This window comes from Oncorhynchus tshawytscha, linkage group LG13 (genome assembly GCF_018296145.1).
Source record: "Oncorhynchus tshawytscha isolate Ot180627B linkage group LG13, Otsh_v2.0, whole genome shotgun sequence".
NCBI lineage: Eukaryota > Metazoa > Chordata > Actinopteri > Salmoniformes > Salmonidae > Oncorhynchus > Oncorhynchus tshawytscha.
Window position 1 is genome coordinate 37,507,656 of NC_056441.1, and position 26,832 is coordinate 37,534,487.

The 26,832-nt window shown below is 44.5% G+C and overlaps 2 protein-coding genes across 9 annotated transcripts in view; one reads left to right on the forward strand and one right to left on the reverse strand.

Moving 5' to 3' along the window:
- Positions 1 to 696: 696 nt before the first annotated feature.
- LOC112264875 (claspin) lies at positions 697 to 18,381 on the reverse strand. Of its 3 annotated transcripts, XM_024441771.2 has the most exons (24): positions 18,249 to 18,381; positions 16,838 to 16,906; positions 16,049 to 16,163; positions 15,391 to 15,749; positions 15,139 to 15,279; positions 14,781 to 14,922; positions 14,513 to 14,615; positions 12,689 to 13,248; positions 12,237 to 12,413; positions 11,887 to 12,041; positions 11,426 to 11,619; positions 9,384 to 9,436; positions 8,990 to 9,180; positions 6,480 to 7,098; positions 6,328 to 6,388; positions 5,389 to 5,458; positions 5,208 to 5,308; positions 4,547 to 4,705; positions 4,160 to 4,281; positions 3,905 to 4,032; positions 2,623 to 2,752; positions 2,415 to 2,491; positions 2,088 to 2,249; positions 697 to 1,090 (listed from the first exon to the last, which is right to left on the reverse strand). In XM_024441771.2, the coding sequence occupies exons 2-24, from the start codon at positions 16,859 to 16,861 to the stop codon at positions 968 to 970; spliced, it is 3,966 nt and encodes a 1,321-aa protein (XP_024297539.1). In that variant the 5' UTR covers positions 16,862 to 16,906; positions 18,249 to 18,381; the 3' UTR covers positions 697 to 967. The 3 variants fall into 3 exon arrangements, with proteins under 3 accessions (XP_024297539.1, XP_024297538.1, XP_024297537.1); XM_024441770.2 differs by lacking the exon at positions 18,249 to 18,381 and having other exon boundaries at positions 5,389 to 5,455; positions 16,838 to 17,098; XM_024441769.2 differs by lacking the exon at positions 18,249 to 18,381 and having other exon boundaries at positions 16,838 to 17,097.
- LOC112264876 (protein argonaute-4-like) overlaps positions 17,878 to 26,832 on the forward strand; it is a 36,961-nt gene continuing 28,006 nt past the window's right edge. For 4 of the 6 annotated variants that reach the window (XM_042295705.1, XM_042295707.1, XM_042295708.1 and 1 more), the window contains exons 1-4: positions 17,878 to 18,084; positions 21,385 to 21,568; positions 21,985 to 22,105; positions 26,547 to 26,725. In XM_042295705.1, the coding sequence (XP_042151639.1) occupies positions 18,066 to 18,084; positions 21,385 to 21,568; positions 21,985 to 22,105; positions 26,547 to 26,725 (503 nt within the window). In that variant the 5' untranslated portion in view covers positions 17,878 to 18,065. The remainder of the gene's footprint in view (positions 18,085 to 21,384; positions 21,569 to 21,984; positions 22,106 to 26,546; positions 26,726 to 26,832) is intronic. The other 2 variants (XM_042295706.1, XM_042295709.1) reach the window with 1 other exon arrangement.

The following is a 26,832-nucleotide window of genomic DNA, read 5'->3' on the forward strand; positions in this document are numbered from 1 at the left end:
TCAATACTAACTGAATTGACAGTGAAAAGGAAGCCTTTTTACATCCTGTTTGCAACAAGGCACTAAAGTAATACTGCAAAATATTTTGCAAAGCAATTCAGTGTTTTATTGGATTTGCCACAAAAATATTACCGAGCACAGTAGTGGCTGCAACATGTTATGGGTATGCTTGTAATTAATCGTTAAGGACTGGGGAGTTTTTCAAGATAAAAAAGAAACAGAATGGAGTTAAGCACAGGGACAATCCTAGATGAAAACCTAGTTCAGTCTGCTTTTCAACAGACACTGAGAGATGGCGCCGACAGAGATGGTAGCCTCGCTTATTATTTTACAATCCAGGTGTGCAAATCTTAGACTTACCCCAAAAGACATCACTGTAATCACTGCCAAATGGGATTTTAACACGTATTGACTCAGGGGTGTGAATAATTATGTAAAATTAGACTTCTGCATTTCATTTTCAATAACATTTGCAAACATCTCTAAAAACATGTTTGCACTTTGTCATTATGGGGTCGTGTGTAAATGGAAGAGAGAAAATTCTATTGAATCCATTTTGAAAATAGGCTGCAGCAACAAAATGGGGAATAAGTCAAGGGGTAGGAATACTTTGAAGGCGCTGTACCTCTATTTACCTACAAGCAACCTGCATGTGAGTAGAATAGAACACACCAGGATAAAACAGATATTAGAGCATGTGGTAAAATACGCTTTAATTTACAAACTTAAAACAAGTACATTTAAAAATCCGGAAAAAATTATAAAATCAAACCCATTCTATTTACATGATAAAAAAATAAAAAAAAGATTCAGGACACAAATTAAGTAGGACACAATCAAGTGTTGTCCAAAAGAGTCAATGGGGTCCCGGGAGAAAGTGTGAATGTTGTTGACACCAGATTTTACAAGGTAGTACACACTCTGGATGGGTGTATGATTGGCACATCAGGCACAATTGTCAGGCACCTCAGTTCTCCAGGTAACAGAAAATACTTCTTTGGGGTCCTTTGGCTGCTGGTGCGTTGTTTTCTCGACATGGCCGCTTAGCAGCCGGGGCCAAAACCTTGATTTGTCCCCTCTTCTTCATCATCTGTGAAATAAAGAGATATACAGAGTTAAATATCGGAAATGACTCCTGTTGCTAAAATAATGGACCAGAACTTGTCAGAGATACACAGAGCTTGTCAACAAACTCTCCACCACGTTAGAAGCAAACGCCCCATGACGATAATATTCAGATTTAGGGATTCTTCATTTCTTACTGGAATGTAATTATTTGGGAGATTTTGGCACCAGCGTGGAGTCCCATTAAAAATTATACATGTCCAGCTGTGTTTGTGGACGTCTGTATGACTCGGAGCAGTACTACAGCTATTTAAAAACATCAATTACGCCTCAGTTTAAAACAGAACTCCCCAAAAGTCTTAACCTGGTTAGCATGATCCGGCATCATTTTAATTGTAATTAAAATGTCATCATGACGAATACAAATTTGAGCCAATTTTAAAAAGACAATGTCAATGCCCTGAGATAAAATACAATTTCACGTTGACGCTGTGTCTTCCCTGATCGGTTCAGAGATTATACATGCAATAATATAGATATTCCACACAGATCCAGTTTGCATTATGTCATGTTGTACACATTTTCAGCTAAAAACCCAGTTGCAGTATATGTAAACATAGTAAAAAAAAAAAGAAAGGAAAAAAAAGGTATGGATAAGAGCGAGCAATGGTTCAAGTCAAACAAAGACTGCACTAACACAGTTTTTACCAGGGAAACAATTGACAGCTTGGGCTTTTGGCACCACCCTATGGTCAGACATCGATACTACACTACAGTCCAAAGTCCCATGATTAGAATTACAAGTACAGTAATGACCAAACCATCACAAGTTCTAGAGAAGAAACTCTTAAAATGTGTAATGGATGTTTTTATTCTACAGAATAAGAAAAACAAAACATGTTTACTGAAACACTACACACGGTTGTAGCCACAATACTGATCAACTATCATCCAACTGTGTGCATTAGGCCCACAGGGTTACATATAGCACCATTATATTTTCTCTCTATGGTTGGACCTGCCTGTTTTTTGGGGGCTTCTGCAGCCGAGGACTCTTTCTCTGGCGATAGGCTTTGGAAGACGAACCCTCGGGTGTTGCGGGGGGCTAGCGGGTTCCCCTCGGAGATACAGGCCAGCTTCTGCAGGACCGAGCGGGGCTGGCTGAGCAACGAGCCCCTCTTCACCTGAGGTGGGGTTCAAAGGTTAAATGGAGGTGATACGGTCATAGAGGCAGTCATCTAGTAAAGATTCGTAGAAGGCTCCGATTACACAACAGTGAAAATCATAAGTGTCACACTAGAGGAGAGAGGGTGACTTCAAGTCCAGACTAGTATGAGGAAGGTACTGACCATGGTGGGTTGAGAAGGTCTCTGGAAGGGGTTCTGAGCTGGGAATTCTCTGTCCGCCTGGGGTGCAACAGGCAGCTCTGGAAAACAAAACAGAGAGACGGAGGGATTGAGATAAGGGGAGAGTTAAAAAGAGTAACTTGAGAAATTCGCAGTCATCTTTCTTATATATATATATTTTATATCTCATCTCTCTTGTACATCAGCTCACCTTTCTTCTGTAGTTTCTTGGCGGTCAGTTTCTTGGCCAGCTTCATGAACTGGCTGTCCTCCTCGCCAATCTTCTCTTCCTCCTCCTCGTCCATGTCAAAGTCCTCCCCTTTCTTGGCCTTAGCATCCGACTAGAACGTCAAAGGGTGTTAGACAAACATGAGACACCACACACTACATAGGATACAAACCAGGGGAGTAATCATTTGTCCAAACCGTAGGAAAACGGTTCGCAACGAATATGAGTTTATTGGAGAAATTCAAGTAGGCTCCTCCCTGTTTCATTCCATTTGGTTCCTAGTGAGTTTCCCCTGACAGAATAGAATGACACACACCAAGTGTTCGACACACTCCCATATGCTATACATACACTACATGACCAAGTATCGGTTGGGCGATTAAGCATGGCTCGCACGGGGGCATTGTCATGCTGAAACAGGAAAGGGCATTTGCCAAACCGTTGTCACAAAGTAGGAAGCACAGAATCATCTAGAATGTCATTGTGTGCTGTAGCGTTCAGATTTCCCTTCACTGGAACTATTGGGCCTAGCCCGAAACATGAAAAACAGCCACAGACTATTATTCCTCCGCCACCAAACTTGTTGGCACTATGCATTGGGGCATAATCACGTTCTCCTGGAATCCTCCAAACCCAGATTAGTCCTGACTGCCAGATGGTGACACGTGATTCATCACTCCAGAGAAAGCGGTTCCACTGCTCCAGAGTCCAATAACGGCGAGCTTTACACCATTTTAGGCAACGCTTGGCATTGCACATGGTGATATTAGGCTAGTGTGCAGTGCTCGGCCACGGAAACCCATTTCATGAAGCTCCTGACGAACAGTTCTTGTGCTGACGTTGCTTCCAGAGACAGTTTGGAACTCGGTAGTGAGTGTTGCAACCGAGGACAGACGATTTTTATGCGCTTCAGCACTCGGAGGATCCGTTCTGTGAGCTTGTGTGGCCTACCACTTCGCGGCTGAGCCGTTGTTGGTCCTAGACATTTCCACTTCACAATAACAGCACTTACAGTAGACCGGGACAGCTCTAGCAGGGCAGAAATTTGATGAACTGACTTGTTGGAATGGTGGCATCCTATGACGGTGCCTCGTTGAAAGTCACTGTACTCTTCAGTAAGGACATTCTACTGCCAATGTTTGTCTGTGGAGATTGCATGGCGGTGTGCTCGATTTTATAGCCCGGTCAGCAACGGGTGTGGCTTTAATAGCCCGAAGCCACTAATTTGAAGGGGTGTCCACATACTTTTGTACATGAAGTGTACCTGTTCTCGTAGCCACTGCTCCCTCTCCAGCCTCTCTTTCCTCCTCTGCAGCTCTGCCTGGTCCAGCTCTTCCTCCTCCTCATCTTCCTCCCCCTCTGCCCCCATTCCGTCCATGTCAAAGCCATCGTCTAAAGAGAGAAAAGCACCACAAAAACAGAGACAGCATTGGGTTAAAACACGACTGTTGAATAAAGCTTGTGGAACAGAAAAGCAGGATATCTGTCGAAGGAGGACGCCAACTCAGGACACACCCACCTATGTTCTTCCAGCGGAAGCGGCGAGCTCGGCCCGGGCCGTCTGAGTGCAGGTCCCCGTCGGCTAGGTAACGCTCTTGGTACAGCCGCAGTCGCCGCTTGTCGTCGTCAAGGACCTGTTTCCTGTAGACGAGCGGGTTACACTAAGCTTTAGGGTAACATTTTTTCCCACACAGACGCCATATGATCGGTTGCTTTTTCCAATAAAAATGAACAAATTAAACTTCTCTACTACCAAACATTACCTATGAAGATAAAGCACATTGTGCTTTGTTAAGGTAACCCAACAGTAATAGTATTGAGTATAGAAGTTCTTAAGATTTGTTTTTGTTCCGAGGTATTTCGAATGCTATTTTTTGAGGGTGGGGGTATTTGTGTCAGTACATACATGTGGATCTTGTTGACCTGGTCCTGCAGCTCTTCATCAGACGGCAGCTCGTCCAGCAGCTCCTCCTCCTCATATTCATTCTCACCGTCATCCTCATCCTCACTGCCCACATCACTACCTGAGAGCTCAGCCTCAGAGTCCACAAACTCTGCCATGCGCCTGCAGAGAGCGGAAAACACAACCAGACGACATGAATACAAAGTGGACTTGAACTATCCTTCTGCGTGGAAACCGCACAGAAGGAGACTGATAAATAAAAGCGGTTTACAGTTTGTGCAATTGAGTTCATTTTCAAAAACAGGACATTCGACAGACACTCATCCTAAGACCTAAAGTTATATTGACAGACTAAGGTATAGGTGAATGTAGAGGCACTATGCCGTCTTAAATACTATAAAAATAATCAATACCATATCCTCTTTGCCGAAGCAAAACATGCCTTCTGTGCTATGCTGTCTTTGAGCTCATCTTTTAATAGGCTCTACCGTCAAGGAAACCCAACAGACGTCTTAACTTAAACCTCTATCTTTATAGTGCTACTGATATTTATTATAACTGCATTGTCAGGAAAAAGCAAGCACCAAACGCATTTCATTGTACTTGTGCATGTGACAAACTTGAGCTGAGTAAGTTCATCATTCAGGAACAGTTCTCTACGTACATTTTCTTCCTTCCTTGCCGGGGTGCAAACACAGCCTCCCTCTCATCCTCCTCCTCCTCCTCTACCTCGTTCTCTTCATCCTCGTCGCCATCATGGTCTTCCTGGAAGGGAAGGAGGAAGGAGTTAAACTGATTGGGGTATACGTCATCAATGCAAAAAGGTGCGATCGCGTGTGCCTTACCTGCTCACTCTGGCTCTCCACGTCTGACAAAAGTCGAAACTCACAATCCTCTTCCGCCAGTCTCGTTCTACTGAAACAGCACAGAACAGCATTTAGCCTTACAGGGATACATTTGTAGATTTCTTTGAATGTATAGCCTGAGTATATTATAGTGGTAAGTACAAGAAGTATAACATAGTACTCCGTTACAGAATTGAATAAACTTTATTGATACCGAGAAGGTAAATTAGTCATGAGATACAATATTAGGGCCCTATCAAATCAGTTTATTTTTTTTGCCTGATTTAGTTATTTTCTCTCTCTCCAAAATCCATTTCTTCCCAGGTTTTCACCCTCAAAATCACTTTAAAAAATAGAAAAACAAGAATGGGATGTTCTAAGTCCACAAAAATGCTCAAACTACATCAGGAGAAAACTTGAGGTCTGGTAAAATCTAAGAAATGTTGAATTGTAGGTGTAGTGCAGTTTTTAATGCATGTGCACACCAGCCAGAAAGCGTTGTTCGGTTGGCAGTGTTTCTGTAGCAAAATAAATTATGGTTGGTTTAATGCAAATAATCATGATATCATTCTGCCAGGTAGGTATAGGCTACTTTGTAGTTAACATTTAATTGAGAAGGTTTTTGGAAAAGCCTTTCAATCTACCAGTAGAGTAGAAGGTTATCATTAGCATTATCGCTAATGGCTGCACAGAGCATAGACTAGACATACGAGCACCACATAACACACAGACAGTGGTATATTCCTGTGCAGGAAAATACAAATTACTACATTTTGTCTTATTAACTTGGACAAATAAATTAACTTTCTAATAAATTATAATACATTTAGTTTATTTCCTAATAAGTTCACTACTTTCAATATTGTTGAATTCCATTTTAAAATGTCTGGAGTCAGTGATTGTCTGCGTTTAAAAAAATATTAGGCTAGCTGTTTTTACCGGTCTTCCGCAGTTGTAGAGTGTGGGGCGTAGCTAGAGTTGGATCGCAAGGGGGAGACACCTATACGGAGAGAGATTGAGAGGAATGGAACCAAAACATTATTACACCCAATCACCCAGACGTACACCCAGTACTTGGGAGACACGCTTACCTTGAGTAGTAAACTTCCCAGAGCAGAGGCCGAGCAGCTGATCCATGTCATCGTCTCGGTCCATTTCCAACTCCATCTTGGCTTCCTCTCTCTTCCTCCCTTCTGCTCCCTCCTTCTCCCTTTCTGCCTGTGCGGTGGGGAACACTCCCGAACACAGCCCCAGCAGCTCATCCTCCTGGGTCGCCCCCAGCCCTCTAACTCCCCCCTCGCTCTTCCTCTCCATCGCTCCCTCCGTCTGTGTGGTAGGGAACATTCCAGAACACAGCCCTAACAATTCATCCTCCTGCGAGGCCCCAAGCCCCCCCACTCCGCCCTCTCTGGCAGTCCCGAACCCCCCAGAGCACATTCCTAACAGCTCCCCCATGTTAGCATCCATAGCGTTCTCATCCAGGCTGGCCAGTAGGAGCTGCCTCTTGTGGGAGCGCGGGGGGCCAGTGCGGGGCCCCACGTTGAGGAAGCCGTCGGCATCCAGGAGCTGGGAGTCCTCCTCCAGAGAGAAGCGACCCAAGGACGGGGCCCCCAGGGGGCCAGAAGACTCGCCGGGGGAGGGGGGAGCGTACAGGTCCTGAGAGTCCTCTACGGGCAGCGAGAGGGAGGGCTCGGAGAGTTTCCCTGAGCTCTGTGGGATGGAGAGAGAGGGGGATGAGATACTGGGGATGAGTCTCAAAGGAGTCCGTCTCAACATTTATAGAAACTGCCTTTCTGAATCCTAACTTAACAATAAACATGTCTGTATGGGTTTGGCGGGGGGTTTCTGCTCATCTGAACTAAAAATACACATTTGGACACAGAAGTTTTAGCCTAAACGTAGTCTGAAATATAGACACTGACTGTAGGGCTATTACTCTCACATGTTGCCTAGTATAAATGGTATTTCTTGAAGTAAAATGATACACCAAATGTTAATTTAGTCTTGGGAATAGGAGTGGAGAAATGACTTTCTGTCAGCATCTTGAGAGAACCAGAATGCACAGTTAGCACGTTTGCACGGTCCCTGTCTTTGTCAGTGACAAAAGCTGACTGTAGGCTATTTCAACTACATAAACATATGCATCCAGGACAAACTGAAATCTAAATCAGATTCATGTTGGATTGTTTTCACAGCTTTTCGTTTCCTTGAAACCGGTGGAACCTACTTCATTTAGACATTTTGAAGGGAAAAGCTTTCGCCGTTTTAATTTGTTTTATTAGAGTTGGGCTATTGCAGGCTCGCCCCGGTCGCTACACGTCCTCTGTGAGTAGAAATGGAAGACAAAACTTTACCAATGTCAACTGGATTAGGTTTAGGACTATTACTGATACAGCCATTCTATTCATGTATTACATTATTCTGGTGAGCTCTGATTTCTTGTCTCCTAAGGCAACAAGTAATGAGAGAATAGTAGCTGCAGGCCTAAGACGGTCAACAAATAGCCTACAAAATGTAGGAAATTATATGCAGAATCCCCCCCCCCCCTCGCTAAAACAGGGGTGAAAGTAGACTGAGACGACTGTCTGGGACAGTGACGCATGCGAACAGCAGTGGAGGCATCAATGAATTCAGGCTACATGTGTGTCTAATAGTCGCTGAATGACATTTACACGTTCGGTGTTAAAAAATAACAAATAATTTTTAAAAAACAGGGGAAAAAGAAGTTCAATGTCTTTCCATCGCATTTTCAACTAGACCGATAGTTTTGTCCCAAAAACCATGGCGTTAAATAGTCATATGTGCTTACTGTGGACTTTGCACGTGCGCTCTAGCCAACAGCTCGCAGACACAGTGTGGGTAGGCTAGGTCACACGATGAGACTAGCTTATTATGGATAATGATTTTTAGATTGTCAAATGGCAGTCAAGCGTCGATCACCATGTCACCAGAATAAGACCCTCGGTATTTATTGAAAGGGGGCATCGAGCTCGTCAACATCCACCTTCACCACCCTGTGAGATTCATTGTAACTTATTTCATCAGTAGCCTGATAAACTGAGTTGTAGTGGGAGGACCACACATACACACCATAGTTTACTTCCATATGATGGTTATTATATCAATACTGGCTCAAAGGTGTTTCCACCACCATTTCTCACGTAATGAATTTTACAGACAAAGATCACATGTTGAACAAACAAATGATCTGTCAGCTTTTTTTCTTTTAAACGGTCCCGAAACTTCCTGTTTCCATCACAGCGGACGTGATGGAAAGGTGGTTCATCAGATGAAACATCATGCCTGGTTGTGTTCATGACACATTAAAATGCAATACATTTTTTACAGTTAAATTAGTCTTTACTATGATGCCCAATGAAAACAAATTGGCAAGCACACACAGGTCGCTGCACCCCCCCGGTCAAAATCGTTCCGCGGTCCCTGATTGAATTCACATAACGCATGCATTACTGGGAGACATGCATACTTGGGTCTTTGTGGTTCCGATTGGCTCTCTTCTGACACTGTCATACAGTGGTAAGGAAAACACTGTGCCCTAGACATACAGGATATAAACCCCGCTGAACGGTCAGCGTCTCACCTTGGAGGCAGATCCCAGGAAGCTGGGTCTGAAGAAGCAGGGTGAGGGGGAGCGAAAGGTTCTGGCTGACAGGCCCCTGCCTCCTGTGGTGCTACGGTTGACAGGCTGGTAGGACGGCAGCATGGAGCCCAGCAGCTCAAAACTACTGTTGTGACTGTTGTCCTTGGCCAGGGACAGAGAATCTTCTTCCTCTGTAGTAGAAAAGAGACATAGAACTTGCAATACAATTTTACCAGTGAAACTTACCTTTTTCATAACCATAAGCCCCCCCCCCCCTATTTTTTAACCTAGAATGGAAAAGAGACACCTGATTGCATCAAGGATTTGAGAGTATTTTATGAAGTAGCATAGTTATAATAATTTACTATGAAAGTGAGATGTTCAGTCTACTCACCCATCTTTGTGTAACTGTCTTGACCACCGGGCCCTGTCCTCTTTACACCATCCCTGTAAGAAAGACAAAATGTCACAACTTGGAGGGAGATAACACACACATACTAACTCACTTAGTATACGCATTTAACGTACACCAGTGTTCATTTCGGTACTCTATTTTAGATGTAGTCTAGTCTTAGTCACTTTGACTAAAATATCATTCAGTCTGTCACATTTGTGTCATTTGAATAATGGATGGTCTAGTATTGCCTCATTAACCTATAGTAAACATAAACCGCTGACTTCTATGGGCACAAACATACATAGCCTTGTCCTACCAACTTTTTCGGGAAGAACATCCGATTCTCTCCCAACAGCAGAAATATGACAAACATTACAATATATAATTACTTGGCCATGTGATAATTATCTTGCTCTGCGAGAGCGAGCTGGTCACAGATCACCAGATGGTCCCCTAAAGTACTATGGGTTGTCACTGCCATCGTTATGAACCGGTTCAGATGGCGCAGCCACATTGCTGTCCAAAAGTAGAATGGGAGCTAATGACTGTTTCGCCCAGTGATTTAGTCAAATCACAAAACCTTGAGTCCGAATCGAGGCCCAAGTCCCAGTGCGCGAGTCCTGGTCCAAGCACTCAAGTCGGGAGTCACTGGGTCCAAATGAACTCAAAATAAAAGTTATTTGCCCAGTCAGTGTAATGGCAAGAGGAATTTTGTCAATAACTTGTGTGCTATACCATTTCCTTTCTGTGCCACCAAATGTTTCCATTATAGGCTACTGGTAATGTTACCTGGGAAACCGTAAGTTGAAAAACATTCTTGAATGTTGAAGATATATATTAATGGAATACTTTTTTATATATTTTATTATGATTCAACACGTCAGAGGCATGTTTGTTCTCCATAGCATATTTCTAGCAACGTTCCAAAACGTTGTGTCCTGCTGAGCGCGCCCCCAGGTTGTTAGCGATAGCTAGCTAATGAGGTATAATGAATGAACAAGTGTGTAGCCTAATAAAACAGTTAACGGTCCAGTCCGCCAGTAGCCTAATTTTAGAACACGTTTTTTTTAATGCAAAATGCACGATAGAAAAACAAATACGCTTGTATTATGGATCATATCTTTTGAATGGTAAGAGCTAGAATGAAGCCATTTTCTCTAAGGAAAAGAGAGTGACTTGGCTACAGAACCTGGCTAAGAAATGCAGTGGGGAAAGGTTGAGCGAGGCTACAAATTAAAATCCAAAAGATCATTAATTTCGTCAAAAATAATTGATAAAAAAAAAAACCATTAATTGTTTAAAAAAAGCCATGTCTTAATCGCACAGACAGTGCATCTATTTTGGTACACCAGAAGTACATTGATTTCCATTGGAACACTGCATGTGCCTTGTACCGTTGCGATGCAGAGGCAGTGCGATTTTTATTTGACTGACAGATTGTGCCTAAGTAAATGACATTAACAGAAATGAAGTGTATAATTGGAAACGGAGCCCATCTGCCCACATGCATCGCTTGCTACCCGGTAGCTCACCAGCTGGTGTGCCAGGTGAGGCACTATCTTCCCATTGCTGAAAAAGCCTGTGCATATCTGCTGCTAATATTAATTGTGCTCATCATTGAAAAGCTCTGAATCTCGCCAAAAACCCAGAGATAATCGTCTTGTTTTAGTCAACTGAAATTAAAAATAATTTAGTCCATTAAAAAGTTATAGTCTCGTCAATTACCACAGAAATATTTGTGTTGGATGAATATTTGAGTCACTACTTTTGTTGACGAAATTAAACGCTGGCTTACACACCTTTTCAATACATTGCTTGAATCCAGTACAGTCGAGAAAGGAGTCTAGGACACTGACATCTGGACACTTGAATATAGACAGCACTTCCTTCTCCACACAACAAGGCTGCCCATGACCAACGACATGGAGCACTACCTCGCATTCTACTTTGCCTTACGCAGGCCTGCAACCTAAAGGCCACGTATTGTCAGCCTATGTACGTGGCCGAGACTCCCAAATATCAGCGCCACACACACATACCCCGTGCGCGAGCAGGAGCTGCTCGCAAACAGCATGAGGGTTCCGTCTGTGTTGAGCATGTCTGGTGGGGGAGAGGGACCCTTTAATCTTAACAGGGAGGGGCTCCTCACACCCCTCTGTGCCTCGCTGCCCTCCTCTTGGTCGTCATCCTCATCCTCGCCATCAGCATCACCACCCAGTAGCTCATCTACACCCTGTGGAGAGAAATAGGTTTTTGACAAACTCCGAAAACACACCAACACACTTAATGGTTCCATTACCATTAACTGGACAAGACATGCCCTCTATTACCCTTGTTCTAATTTCTCCACTTAAAAATGCTTTGGTCTTCAATGTGTAGGTTCCCATCGCGGAGCATCACTGCGAAAAGTGTACGGAAAGCACTGACACGCAACCCAAGACTGCCTGAGGCAGGTGCGGTGGATGGGGGTAGAAGGTCAAAGCCGCTGATCCACTCTTACCTCTTCCCCCTCGGAATCAGTCATTTCCTCTTCCTCTTCCTCGCCACAGTCCTCGTTGTCTAGGCGATGGAGGGCGGCCTTGCGTTCTCGATCCTCCCGTCTCTTTACGGCCATGGCCTGCTGCAGACGGGACTTCAGGTTGGTCAGCTTCTCACCTGAGGAAAGGGTGAAACCAGGCTGGTTAGGAAAGAATATTGTAGCCAGTGGACAGAGAAATGAACACATTTGGAAATGTGTGTGTGGTGGTGGATTTCAGAAAAATGGCTTATTATGCATGGTATGGGATGCCTCTTTAGCGAGTGTGTGTGTGTGTGTGGAGGTTTAGAGAGAATGTGTGTGTGTGTTTGTACCAGGCACGGTGTGTGCAGCCTCCTCCTCCCCTTCCCTGATGGTGGTGGTGACAGTATCTTGGTGGAGTTCTTCGCTGCTGTCTTTACGGATGATGCTGAGCTGCACGGTGCGTTCCCCTCTGGGCCGGGCAACAGGCTGGACGTGACGTAGGAAACGCTCCTTCAACGCCTCCACACCTGTGGGGGGAAACAAACAGGTTAACGACAGAAGACCATACATGACAACCAACTTGACTGGGTTTCTTCTCAACCCAATTCATTCAAGCTCACCCATTTCGCCACAATACAGTGTGCTTGTGTTGTGACCCACCAAAATCATTTTGTGTGCCACATGAAATGTACAAAAGCATGCATCTAAACACAAGGCTTTAAACCCAAACCCACCATTTGGAAAATAATGCGCTATAGAGCTCTGACCTTATGGAGCTGAACATTTGCTGTGGTGCTCTCACCTGGGTTAACTTGAAGAGGCTCCAGATCAAAGGACCCATCGTCAGCACACAGTTTGGGGACAGGCGGGGGCTCCACCCCCAGCTCCCTCAGTCTGGCCAGCCTGTCTTTCTTGAGTTTTCTGACTGGTGGTGCTATGGCGTCCACGCTGGCTCTAGCAGGTAGCGGCTGAGCTCCATCCCAATCCCCTGCCTTTGCCTCCATCTCCTGGGCTTGGGAGTCAGAGGGATCTGCCTGGTTCTGCTCTGGGGGTCCAGCCTCCATATACTCTGGTGGTGGAATTTCAGCACCACCAAACACTGAAATATTAGCCCCCTGCATAATGGCGGCCAGTTCAGGTAGTGGGAATTCATTGTCGTTGAGCTCCTGGGTTGGAGAGGTCTCCCCTGTCCTGCGGTGGTTCTCCTGGTGTGGGGAGGAAGTGGCCGTTGGCTGGGAGAGAGCTTGGGTCTGGGTGGAGGGTGGCTCCAGGGAGGCTGAGGGCTGTTGGGACTCCTTGGGTGGGTTGGGGGGAGGAGGTGTTGGGGTTGCCTCCTTTATCAAGTCCTGATACTTGGCAGACCTTAAAAAATAAATACAAATAAAAGGGGTTTATATGCTTAAAAAGGGGCAATATGGAGTTCAAACAATAACAAAATGGAATCCCCGCCACTGTTTTGGTAAAAAGCTGAGGGATAGGGCAGGAGAAATGTAACAATTCAAATTCATAGACAGAGATATGGATGCAAGGACTGACCACCTATTAGATCTGAGAATTACCCGGGACCTCACGATACCATATTATCACGATACTAAAAGGCAATGCATGGTCAATACGACGTCCGCATTGGCCGTGCAGCATTTACAGGGATACGGCCTCTGCAGAAGTCAGGGCATTCATACTTCTTTGCAGAGCAGTGGAGAGCTGTTGTGAAGGAAGTTGTCAAGGAAGTGAGTGTGTGTTTATACCTCCTGTCCCCAACTACCATCAACCAATCATGTCAATGCGGAGCTATACGGAGCCTTGCGCATTGTTACAAAATTTGGCAGGCGCGATGCAGTATGGAGATGGTGCTTTGCTGGTGACAATGTCTGTGATTTATTTAGAAGTCAAGGCACAATCAACCTGCATGGCTACCAGAGCATTCTGCAGTTATACGCCATACCATCTGGATTGCGCTTAGTGGGACTGTCAACAGGACAATGACCAAACACACCTCCAGGCTGTGTAAGGGCTATTTGACCAAGAAGGAGAGCGATCGAGTGCTGCATCAGAAGACCTGACCTGACCATCAACCCAATACTTATTTTCCACGATAATTTGCAAATAAATTCATAAAAAATCCTACAATGTGATTTTCTTTCTCATTTTGTCTGTCATAGTTGAAGTGTACCTATGATGAAAATTACAGGCCTCTCTCATCTTTTTAAGTGGGAGAACTTGCACAATTGGTTGCTGACTAAATACTTTTTTGCCCCACTGTATGTTGTTGTTATTGGAGTCAAACTATCGATATAATATCACTGGAAATAATATAGCGATATGTAACTGTATAGATCCCCCCCCCCATCTATATGCAATTATAGTTTTAACTATGTTGAGACTATACAGTGTTTGTTTACAATGATATTGTTCACAAAGGAGTTAAACAAGCTATTTTGGGTTCTGATAGGGTACGACAGCTGAACCAACCTCATGAGGCATTTAGAAGTTATATTCTTAAAGAATCAATGGGTATATCAGATTGCCCCTTTAAATTATTTGGACAAAACTAGACGAGCATAGTTCAGTAATTGCAAAGACAAAGACAAAGTAAAGAAATCCTGGTAGATAAATGTCTTCTCACTTCAGTAGTGCCATAGCAGAACCCTCAGGTCGGGCTCTCCTCTTGAAGAACTGGTCGATGCTTTTGGGCTCAGGCATGTGGTAGGGCAGCCCGCATGTGGATTCTGCAAAGGAATTAAGAACATGCAACAAGAAGCACTGAGTTGGACAATAGAAGCTACACAGGAAAAGTGTGTAGCAAGCCATGTAGAAACAAAGCATATTGGAACACAGGCAATGCACTCCATATAGGGACACGCTATTGTAATATGCACGTAGAACAAACTGACCTCGGACCAGCCTCTGGGTCTCACTGTGCAGCTGCTTCATGGCCTCCTTGCTAGCTCGAGCTGCCTTTCTCTCCTGGGGACGCTGTTTCGGTCCAGCCTCATCATCTCCCTCATCATCATCATCATCATCAAATAAAGGCTCCTGAGGAAAAGATACAGAGCCCAGTTCTGATACACATCGTCTGCCTGCACAGCACAATATACAGACACAAAGCTATGTAAGATTAGTCAAATTCAAATGAACTCACAAACCACTTCACATTATCCTGGGTGATTTATATCTGACATACGCTTGCTTTTTAGTGACCTCACACCTACTCCTGAACTACAGATAGGACTTTTAAAATGTTGCTCTTACCTTGTGCTTCTTGGATTTCTGCTTTACTGCTGCTCTGATGGCGTCCAGAGACTCTTCCTCTTCATCAAGACCAGCATCATATAGGTCATTGTCACCAAGGAGACAGCCGCTGTCATTCAGAGCACGGGGCAAAGGGGTCTCCTACAAAACAGAGAGTGACGGGAAAAGGAGTCTTTACTTCATTAGAAAAATAGTCTTTACTTTGAATCAAAACTCTGAATTTTACACTGTCACTATAACACAACCTCTCACCTCTTCAGGTCTCTCTTTGTTCTTCAGTCGCTCCACAGCTTTGCGGCGCTTCTCTTTCTTCCCTCTGTGTCTCTGGCTCTTCTCCCTCTTCCCTTCCTTCGGTTTCACATCCTTTTTGACCAGCTCTTCCTCCTCCTCTGGCGTGCTGCCATCACTGTCGATAGGGGCTATCCGGGATATCTTCTTGCTCTTTAATTCTGCCCTTTTGACCTCTTCCTCAGCAGTCTCCATCTCATCCCCGCTGGATGCTGACAGGACCAAAGCCTCTGCTATCTCAGGCACAACCTCCTCGCTATCACTGTCTCTCAGGGCCTTCCGACAACGGGACCGCCGGTTCACTGTGATGTCATCATCTGAATCTGGGAAAAAATATTACAAGCCATCTTAATGACTAAATGCGGGAAAGGTGGCATTCCGTTTACGTCACAAAGCAAACTATTTCCTACTAAAGTAAGTAGGTTAGTTTGCATTGGTAGTTTAACAGCCAAGTACCGTAGTTTGCTTCAATGATTGGATTGTCTAAAGTCAAAGACTAGACAATCCATTGTTTCTTATCAAGAAGCAAATGGCCCAGTCCAGAGCAGCCTATTTACATTAACAGGGGGCTCTGGTCAGGTGGTCTGTTTAGGCACTGATCACCCATGTTGTGTCACTGTACCTTGCGAGTCGACAGTATTGGTAATCATTTTAGAAGCAATCTCCTCCACTGGTGAGCCCATCCCGCTGTCTGAATCACTCTCGGCTACTGGTTCCTCAGCAGGGAGCTCCAGTGCCTGGACAGAGGGGGGAGGAAGTCAGAAATTCACCAAATGTTTATGTTGTTTGAGGGAACCATGCTGGTGACGATGCCCTTCTCTCTTTCCTACAAAATAATAATGGTCTGTCTTCTTTCTAGTGACAAGACATAAGTATAACTGACGTAAACATAGAAAAATTGAAATGTGAAGAAAAAAACTATTGTAAATTTAGGTGAATGATCTTGCTTGCTTAAATGTGATGCGTGTCTGTTGTTCAATGTTGGGTCGCCAAATGGCTGTTGTGGCGCCTTCTCTCTCAGCTGCCACAAAGAGCATACGGTTACCGTAGTTAGCCAGCTGGACATTCAATAGTGGCTAATGTTACACATAGCATAGAAAACTGGCTAGAATAGTTTTTTTACTACACACAATGTTAATTGGTTACACAGTCACATTGTTCCCTATGCAAATGTCTAACAAACAGTCGATCAAACTAGCCAAAGGACGAGGATTGCTAGCTAGCTAATCCAACTCAATCAGTAACAAGTCAGGTGAAGTTAGCGAGCTAACTAGCATGGGGTTATGGCGGACTCAATCCCCACCTAATGTTAGTCAAAATTAACCAAGTTAACGTTGGTTTAATGTGTTGAACTATGTATTGTATGTAGCTAGCTAATGTAACTAACAACTTGAAAATATACATTTCTTACCTGTTGCGAGATCACCACACTCATCTTAAATGACTTTATCCTCCTTTTACTTGTGTAGTTGGAGTGAACCTGCATTAAAACCGTGAAATCAATACTTCCGTATTCTTTCCGACCACAAGACAGTACTATTGGTGTAAAAAAAAAAAAAAAATGTTGCCTAATAAAATTGAATGGCGTTATTGATCCGCCTTTAGCTAGCTTTCTCTCCCTCCCGCTTGTTCCTGTTCTGAATTAATCATTTTTTATCTTTCGCGCGCTGACAATGATAGTCTATCCTCACATCTGTCAGTTATTGTCGTTGTGCTTTTCTATTGGATGATACTCAAAATTGATGTCCACTCTCATCCAATCGTTGGATGGTGGTCATGCCAATGACAGAGCAGAAGCATTTGATTGGTAAATCTACAGCTGACCAGACATGTCCACCCCCCCCACTCCAGGACAAAAACAGTATTTTATTTTCTAACACAGATAATGTACATTTTGTTTTCAATGCAATGTCAAGAAAATATTGCCAGCTGAGTTAGTAAAAGTAAGTGTAATCAAAATAACAATGAGTGTTTAACTGGGTAAGGTAAACAAGAGTTTGGGGAAAATGTAGCAAGATGACCTAGAGATTTATTTTTTATTTTTTTATTTTACTAGGCAAGTCAGTTAAGAACAAATTCTTATTTTCAATGACGGCCTAGGAACTGCCAGTTCAGGGGCAGAACGACAGATTTGTACCTTGTCAGCTTGGGGATTCGAACTTGCAACCTTTCGGTTACTAGTCCAACGCTCTAACCACTAGGCCACCCTGCCGCACCAGATAGGGGATGAAATGATGTATAGTCTAATGACAAACAAGTCAGATACAGCTACTTTTAAGTACTGTACTATGACTTAGTAACCTGTTGTATTATGAGTCACATTTACAGTAAAAATGTATGTTGTCTAATTGGGTGGAGTAGTGTACTAACCGTAACTGTACATGGGGTGGCGCGCTTTTGATACTGCTGCGCAAGCGCATAATGAATTTATAGCACCTCCCAGCGCATGCGCATTTCCAAATCTACAGGATCTGTTTTAAATCACTCAGAAGACAACGCATCCACAACACTGCTGGACATTTACGCATTATATTCCCTTTCTTAAATTAGCCCCCCTCAGCTTCGCGATACCGCCCCCAATTTCAGTGTCGGTACGGAGCCGCCAGGCCGGGACAGAGACGGAGAGAGAGCCCTCGGCCATGGAAGCGCTCGGACCCGGTAAGAATATGATATGAGAATCCGGTGTCTGGAGAGTGTGCCCCTATTCATTGCTCAACTGGGGACCGTGGTTGTTGGTAGGCCTCGACGACAGAGAAAAAAAACAAACGAGCATATCAGGCCCAACGCGTGTAAGATGAATACAACGGAGATCAGGTTCTTACCGTGACGACTACAGCTTGATGAACACATGTTATGCAAGACAAAACGAGATCTTGTTTTCGTCAATCTTGGCTGCTGGTTTTCTAACTGAAGCGCGCAGCTCGATACTAGGGCTAGACGGCATTGTGTGTGTGTGTGTGTGTGTGTGTGTGTGTGTGTGTGTGGGGGTGTAACCAATGCCTAACCTGTCGTGTGTCTTATCTAGCCTATCGTTTCATCATCAAACACGCTCTTTTTTTCAGCTTTATGATACGTTTAAAACGATTCCAGTTGAAATACGTATGCCCTCAAGCCCACAGCTTTAGAAAATGTTAATATGAAGCCTGGTAGTTAGCTAATTGTGCAATCGACACACTGTCTTCCTTTCTACCTATTGAACGTGACGAGAGACGCTAACTAACGTTACAAATGCTGCAGCACTGTCTTTGTTCACGCTGAAATATTTAAATGTCATCGACTGTTAGTTAGCAGTACATTATTTTAAAAACGTGTTGATATGCTTTCTTGGATTTCTGTCAGTGGTTTGGTTGCCTGGGGGTAGATGATCATGCTCCCGTGCATGCATGGAGTGGAGCCTGGCTTTTGAATAGATCGTGTACTCCATACGTACTCTTTAACAAAACCATTTTTACTGTGACGCAATGGCAACTAGTTGACTTAAAGGCTATCTATCACGTACGAGATGCTGCACTGCCAATTGACAGTTTACCAATATATATGGTTCTTTCACACCTGATATACAAATAACTTTAATGCAGCTGGTGTGAATTCCTATCCTTATTAAAAGCGATTAACAAGTTATCAGCCTGATCTTTACAGAAACAATTTCCCCCCAGCAATGAAACCCATGCGGTCGTTTACTACCACATGCATATACATTCTTCTCAATTTCCTGTTTGCCACAATGGCTACATCCATACACAAGCTTGGGCATTTATGCTTAGGCATATATAATGGAGTAATTAGCATTTTATGGTATACTGGAAGGCTTCAATGATTGTTTAACTGACTCATCAGCCCAGTACATCATGTCTGCAGGTTTAAGCCTGTCCCCAGTCTCTCACTTGCACCAGAGTAAAAGCATGGAGGCTTTATGGTCATTGGGCCTGTATGTTGACCATGACTGAAGGTGGTTTTGTATCTGTTACCACCACGAACCCTAACCTACTGCCTTTACCTGGAACTCCCAACCGCTAGGCCTAAGACTGTTGGCCACACTGTCACTCTTCAGACTTTTTTAAATGTCAATTTAGACCGTTAGTAGGTCGACAACCAGTGCTCTTTATTTTAAGCCGGGTATGCTCAGTAATTTACTCACCTTTTTATTAAATAACCAGACAGCAGTTTTGGCAGTGGTCCGCTTTCTCTGATGGCATTCTCCTTTGGTGCAGTGCAACCACGGTAACCAATTGGCTTTTTTATTTTTTAGATAGTCTCTGATTGGATTTGATCACCAAGAATCACAGTGTAGCCGCATTCTCACATCGTGACCATGTACAATGCACTCATTTGCGTGGGCAGTGGGCTTGATCAGGGGCAATTTGCCTGAAGTGCATGTGACAGCCAGCCAAGCCCTGCAGGTTGTTGCTGCAGACTTGAATCCATAGTTGAGGTACCAGTGTGAGACCCCCCATTCAGGGAGGGACCTGGTGTAGGTTTGAGGACAAGGAAGGGGTCCAGGCATATCACACAGTGACACACTGACAGCCCCTCTCAACCGCCCTGAGGCAGCAGCTGAGGGGGCTATATATAGATCCGGTGCTGTTTTTGGTGAAAGTGGGTGAGGTCGGGTTGACCCAACCTGACTGTTACACCTGCTGGGATCCCTCTCTCTGAACCTTACCTACAGCACATGCACACCTTTATACACCCCACACACACTGTGTATCCCTGCGGCTGTTGTGGTTGGTCCCGTCGCAGTTACTATTACAGGGACGTGGTGTGAGAAGACGGGTGTGAGTGGAGTGTTTTAAGGAGGGGATGAGGATGTTTTTAGGAAGCAGAGGACAAAAGCAGTAAGCATTGCCCTCCCTCCCTTGCACCCAGCCTTAAATCATGATAAACTCAACTCTCCCCTTTCCCTCTCTATATGTTCTGATTCTTGAATGTCTAGGCCTAAGACAAATGTTTTTTTAAGTGTCTACAGAGTAGGTAGGTTAAATTGGATAGTCCCCCCCCTATTTTGTAATAGTCTTTAACACCAAGGACAATTGAAATGTAAAACAAGTATACAATAGTGGTGCATCTCACTTCCCAACATCCACCCAAGTCATTTTCATTGGCTGTATAAATTGCTATCTACATGCCTGTGAGTCAGTATTGGGGCTTGGTACAATAGGACTACACAATAAGTTGTGGGATATACACTGAATGTATGAGCCACATCCTGTATAAGACGTGTGGCGAGGCAGTGTTTGTGTTGTGTCTAATGGTAATCCCCGCTGTCTCTGCAGACCCTCATCTGGCCTTGCTGCCGTCTGTCTGACGTGCTGCTCTTTGTCTGAGGCGAGCCCTGTGTGTCAGTTTATGTTCTGGCTTGAGTGGGGTGGGGGCTGGGTAGGGACATTTGTTTTCTCCTCTGTTGACCTATCTGGGTCGGAGGCCAGGGAGATGGATCAATAGGTGTGTTTCTGGGCGGGTAGCCGTGACCTGTTGACGAGAGTTCATGTGGGAAACCGTGGCAAGGAATGTGATTGGACTGATTTCAGAAATTGATTCCGCAAATAGACCAACAACTCTAATAATGCAAAAAAGAAATGGCAAACGCGTTCAACAATTTTTGTTGGTGAGCTTTGATGAGTTTCTGAGCATCCTATCCGTATAGCTTAGCTACCAATAATTGCACCCACCAGTGGTCACCGTGCTGCTTAGCCTCATTGCCAAAACAAACAAATTAGTCTGAGCCCTAAAGGCCTCTTAACTACTACTTACTTGTCCTTTCCTCTTAGTGCCATGTTAACAGGGTCTTATTCGTTAGAGCACACCGTAGCAGCAATTTCTGCTCCACAGACAAAACAAGCATTTCTTATTGAATAAGTTCAGGTAGCTCCTAACTGTTTGTCTGTTTTCTTCCATTTGGTACATAGTGAATACGAAATGAATGTATCAACCAACAAATGTGTGTGTTTCTGTGTTTGGACCCCCCTATAGGCCCGCCGGCCCCGCCCTCCCTCTTCCAGCCCCCACGGAGACCTGGCATGGGCACCGTGGGGAAGCCCATCCGCCTGCTGGCCAACCACTTCCAGGTGCAGATTCCCAAGATTGATGTCTATCACTACGATATCGACATCAAGCCTGAGAAACGGCCAAGGAGGGTTAACAGGTAAATACAACTGGGAAGGAGAGAAATGTCTCTTTTTGAGGAGAACTAGAAGGTGGAAATGGATTTTCAGAGAGAGGGGAGCTTAAGTTGATACTTTGAGTGTTTATTTTTTTTGGGGGGGGGGTTGAGGGAATGGAAGTGTGTATTTGTCAGTGAAACAAGTCAAACTCAAGTGAGTTGTACGTGTGAAAATAAAAATGGGTCTTTAACAGAGCAGCCGGTGGGAAGTTTATTTTTATTTAACCTTTTTAACTAGGCAAGTCTGTTAAGAACAATTTCCTATTTACGATGACGACCTACCCCGGGCCAAACCCTATTTGACTGTATAGGGAAGGACAGTCGAGACTGCTCTTTTTGTAAGCAGTACTGTCTGTGTGAATGCATTATCTCATGATTTCTCCCCCCCTCTCTCACAGGGAGGTGGTGGACACAATGGTTCGCCACTTCAAGATGCAGATCTTTGGTGATCGACAACCGGGCTACGACGGGAAGAGAAACATGTACACGGCCCATCCACTACCCATCGGGAGAGACAGGGTAAGCAATCGTCTTTTAAGGTCTTAACGACTCTGGCACCTCTGGTTTTTGTGACCATGTAAATGGACTGTTTCTCCTCCCAAGCACCCCTATCAGTTCCTGAAAGAGTTTTGAATAGCCTTTGTTTCGATAGGTGTTTTTCCTGCCCCATCCAGAACCACAGGATTGATTTGCCCCAAACTCGATTGTCATCATTTGTGTTTTCCAGTCCTTGACAAGTTTGTTTAATGTGTACAAAACATGAGGAACGCCTACCTAATATTAAGTTTTGCCCTCCGAACAGCCTCAATTCGTCCGGGGATGGACTCTAAGGTCCATGCCCTTTCCACAGAGATGCTGGCCCATGTTGACTCCAATGCTTCCCACAGTTATCAAGTTGGCTGTATTTGTTTGGGTGGTGGGACCATTCTTGATACACACAGGAAACTATTGAGCTTCAAAAACCCAGCAGTGCTGCAGTTCTTGACACACTCAAACCGGATTGCCTGGCACCTACAACCATACCCCATTCAAAGGCACTAAAATCTTTTGTCTTGCCCATTCACCCTCTGAATGGCACATGTACAGTGTGTTCGGAAAGTATTCAGGCCCCTTCACTTTTAAGCACATTTTTGTTACTTTACAGCCTTTTAATCTGTTTTATAATGAGTTTTTTCCCCTCGTCAAGAGGGACACACACAATACCCTATAATGACAGAGCAACCTTATTTATATAAGTATGTAGACTCTTTACTCAGTACTTTGTTGAATCAAATCAAATTTTATTTGTCACATACACATGGTTAGCAGATGTTAGTGCGAGTGTAGCGAAATGCTTGGGCTTCTAGTTGAGTATGTAAACAGTGGCATAGTTAGTGGCTAGTGATACATGTATTACATAAAGATGCAGTAGATGATATAGAGAGATATAGAGTACAGTATATACATATGAGATGAATAATGTAGGGTATGTAAACATTATATAAGGTAGTATTGTTTAAAGTGGCTAGTGATATATTTTTACATAATTTCCCATCAATTCCCATTATTAAAGTGGCTGGAGTTGAGTCAGTGTGTTTGCAGCAGCCACTCAATGTTAGTGGTGGCTGTTTAACAGTCTGATGGCCTTGAGATAGAAGATGTTTTTCAGTCTCTCGGTCCCAGCTTTGATGCACCTGTACTGACTTCGCCTTCTGGATGATAGCGGGGTGAACAGGCAGTGGCTCGGGTGGTTGTTGTCCTTGATGATCTTTATGGCCTTCCTGTGACATCGGGTGGTGCAGGTGTCCTGGAGGGCAGGTAGTTTGCCCCCGGTGATGCGTTGTGCAGACCTCACTACCCTCTGGAGAGCCTTACGGTTGTGGGCGGAGCAGTTGCCGTACCAGGCGGTGATACAGCCCGACAGGATGCTCTCGATTGTGCATCTGTAGACGTTTGAGTGCTTTTGGTGACAAGCCGAATTTCTTCAGCCTCCTGAGGTTGAAGAGGCGCTGCTGCGCCTTCTTCACGATGCTGTCTGTGTGGGTGGACCAATTCAGTTTGTCTGTGATGTGTACGCCGAGGAACTTAAAACTTACTACCCTCTCCACTACTGTTCCATCGATGTGGATAGGGGGGTGTTCCCTCTGCTGTTTCCTGAAGTCCACAATCATCTCCTTAGTTTTGTTGACGTTGAGTGTGAGGTTATTTTCCTGACACCACACTCCGAGGGCCCTCACCTCCTCCCTGTAGGCTGTCTCGTCGTTGTTGGTAATCAAGCCTACCACTGTTGTGTCGTCCGCAAACTTGATGATTGAGTTGGAGGCGTGCGTGGCCACGCAGTCGTGGGTGAATCGGGAGTACAGGAGAGGGCTCAGAACGCACCCTTGTGGGGCCCTAGTGTTGAGGATCAGCGGGGTGGAGATGTTGTTACCTACCCTCACCACCTGGGGGCGGCCCGTCAGGAAGTCCAGTACCCAGTTGCACAGGGCGGGGTCGAGACCCAGGGTCTCGAGCTTGATGACGAGCTTGGAGGGTACTATGGTGTTAAATGCCGAGCTGTAGTCGATGAACAGCATTCTCACATAGGTATTCCTCTTGTCCAGATGGGTTAGGGCAGTGTGCAGTGTGGTTGAGATTGCATCGTCTGTGGACCTATTTGGGCGGTAAGCAAATTGGAGTGGGTCTAGGGTGTCAGGTAGGGTGGAGGTGATATGGTCCTTGACTAGTCTCTCAAAGCACTTCATGATGACGGAAGTGATTGCCTAGGGGCGGTAGTCGTTTAGCTCAGTTACCTGAAGCGCCTGAAGCAGCGATTACAGCGTCTTGGGTGTGACACTACATGCTTGGCACACCTGTATTTGGGGAGCTTCTCCCATTCTTCTCTTCAGATCCTCTCAAGCTGTCAGGTTGGATGGGGAGCATCGCTGCACAGCTATTTTCAGGTCTCCAGAGATGTTTGTTTGGGTTCAAGTTCGGGCTCTGGCTGGGACATTCAGAGACTTGTACCAAAGCCACTCCTGTGTTGTCTTGGCTGTGTGCTTAGGTTCATTGTCCTTTTGGAAGGTGCACCTCTGGAGGGACCTCAACTGTGGGACTAAATATATATATATATATATATATTAAATAAAATAGATATATATATATATGACTGGACATGATTTGGAAAGGCACACACAACTGTCTAATATATATATTATTTATTTTTATTTATTATATATATATATTAGACAGGTGTGTGTGCCTTTCCAAATCATGTCCAGTCGAATTTACCACATGTAGACTCCAATTTTATTTTTTATTTAACCTTTAACTAGGCAAGTCAGTTAAGAACAAATTCTTATTAACAATGACTGCCTAGGAACAGTGGGTTTAACTTCCTTGTTCAGGGGCAGAATGACAGATTTTTACCTTGTCAACTTGGGGATTCGATCTAGCAACCTTGGCCCAATGCACTAACCACTACGCTACCTGCCGCCTGTTGTAGAAATACTTAAAGAATGATCAATGGAAACAGCTCAATTTTGAGTGTCATAGCAAATGGTCTGAATTACGTAAATATGTTTTTGTTGAATTAAACATTCATTCATTCATTTTGGGACATGGTGTGTAGATTGATGAAGAAAAACAATTATTGTATCTATTCTATAATAAGGCTATAACGTAACAAAATGTAGAAGAAGACAAGGGGTCTGAATAATTTCCGAATGCACTGTAAGGTTTTGACAGTGCATGTCAGAGCAAAAACAAGCCATGATGTCAAAGGATTTGTCTTTAGACCTCTGAGACAGGGTTGTGTCGAGGTTCAGATCTGGGGAAGGGTACCAAAAAATGTCTGCAGCATTGAAGGTCCCCAAGAACACAGTGGCCTCCATCATTCTTAAATGGAAGATGTTTGGAACCACTAAGATTCTTCCTAGAGCTGGCCACCCAGCCAAACTGAGCAATCGGGAGAAGGGCCTTGGTCAGGCAGGTGACCAAGAACTCGATGGTCACTCTGACAGCGCTGAAGAGTTCCTCTGTGTAGATGGTAAAACCTTCCAGAAGTACAACCATCTCTGCATCACTCCACCAATCAGGCATTTATGGTAGAGTGGCCAGACGGAAGCCACTCCTCAGCAAAAGGCACATGACAGCCCGCCAAAAGGCACCTAAAGACTCTCAGACCATGAGAAACAAGATTTTCTGGTCAGATGAAACCAAGATTGAGCTCTTTGGCCTGAATGCCAAGTGTCACGTCTGGAGGAAAACTGGCGGTGGCATCATGCTGTGGGGATGTTTTTCAGTGACTGGGAGACTAGTCAGGATCAAGGGAAAGATGAACGGAGCAAAGTAATGAAAACCTGCTCCAGAGCGCTCAGGACCTCAGATTGGGGTGACGGTTCACCTTCCAACAGGACAGCAACCTTAAGCACACAGTCAAGACAACACGGGAGTGGCTTCGGCACAAGTATCAATGTTGTGGAGTGGCCCAGCCAGAGCCCGAACTTGAACCTGCTGAAACATCTCTGGAGACCTGAAAATAGCTATGCAGCGATACTCTCCATCCAACCTGACAGATTTAGAAGATCTGCAAACATTTGTTTGCTTTGTCATTATGAGGTATTCTGTAGATTAGGAAATAAGAAAATGTAATCCCATTTTGGAATAAGGCGTTAACGTAACAATGTGGGGAAAGTCAAGGGGTCTGAATACTTTTCGAATGCACTGTAAATATACAATTCATAGGTAATTTCCCGCAAGGCTTAAAAATCCTTTAACCTGTCTCTTCAGCTACACTGATTTTGAAGTGGATTTAACAAGTGACATCAATAAGGGCTCATAGCTTTCACCTGGATGCACCTGGTCAGTCTGTTATGGAAAGAGCAAGTGTTCTTCATGTTTTGTACACTCAGTGTGGTTTGAAGCGTATCACAAATGTGTTTATTTGTGGCTTTCCTTGCTTTTCAACCATTTCCTAACACCCTGCCCTCTCCCTGTCTAGGTGGATCTGGAAGTAACTCTGCCGGGGGAGGGTAAGGACCAGACGTTCAAGGTGTCTCTGCAGTGGGTGTCAGTGGTGAGCCTGCAGATGCTCCTGGAGGCCCTGTCAGGCCACAACGAGGTCCCCGAGGACTCTGTTCAGGCCCTGGATGTCATCACCCGCCACCTGCCTTCCATGAGGTAAACATGGCTTACGCTACACATTTGCCAAGCTACAGAGTCAAAATTGGCTATAATGTGAGAAAAGAAATATGAATATAATAATGTGTTTTGTCTTTAATTTAAGG

Bases quoted from the DNA above. Each gene is read 5' to 3' on its own strand.
- LOC112264875 (XM_024441769.2), bottom strand. From the start codon at position 16,912: ATGCAGGTTCACTCCAACTACACAAGTAAAAGGAGGATAAAGTCATTT. The intron at 7,099-8,989 runs GTGAGACGCTGA...TCCATCCCACAG, and splicing joins TCCTGGGATCTGCCTCCAAG to AGCTCAGGGAAACTCTCCGA. The intron at 6,389-6,479 runs GTAAGCGTGTCT...CTCTCCGTATAG, and splicing joins TGGGAAGTTTACTACTCAAG to GTGTCTCCCCCTTGCGATCC.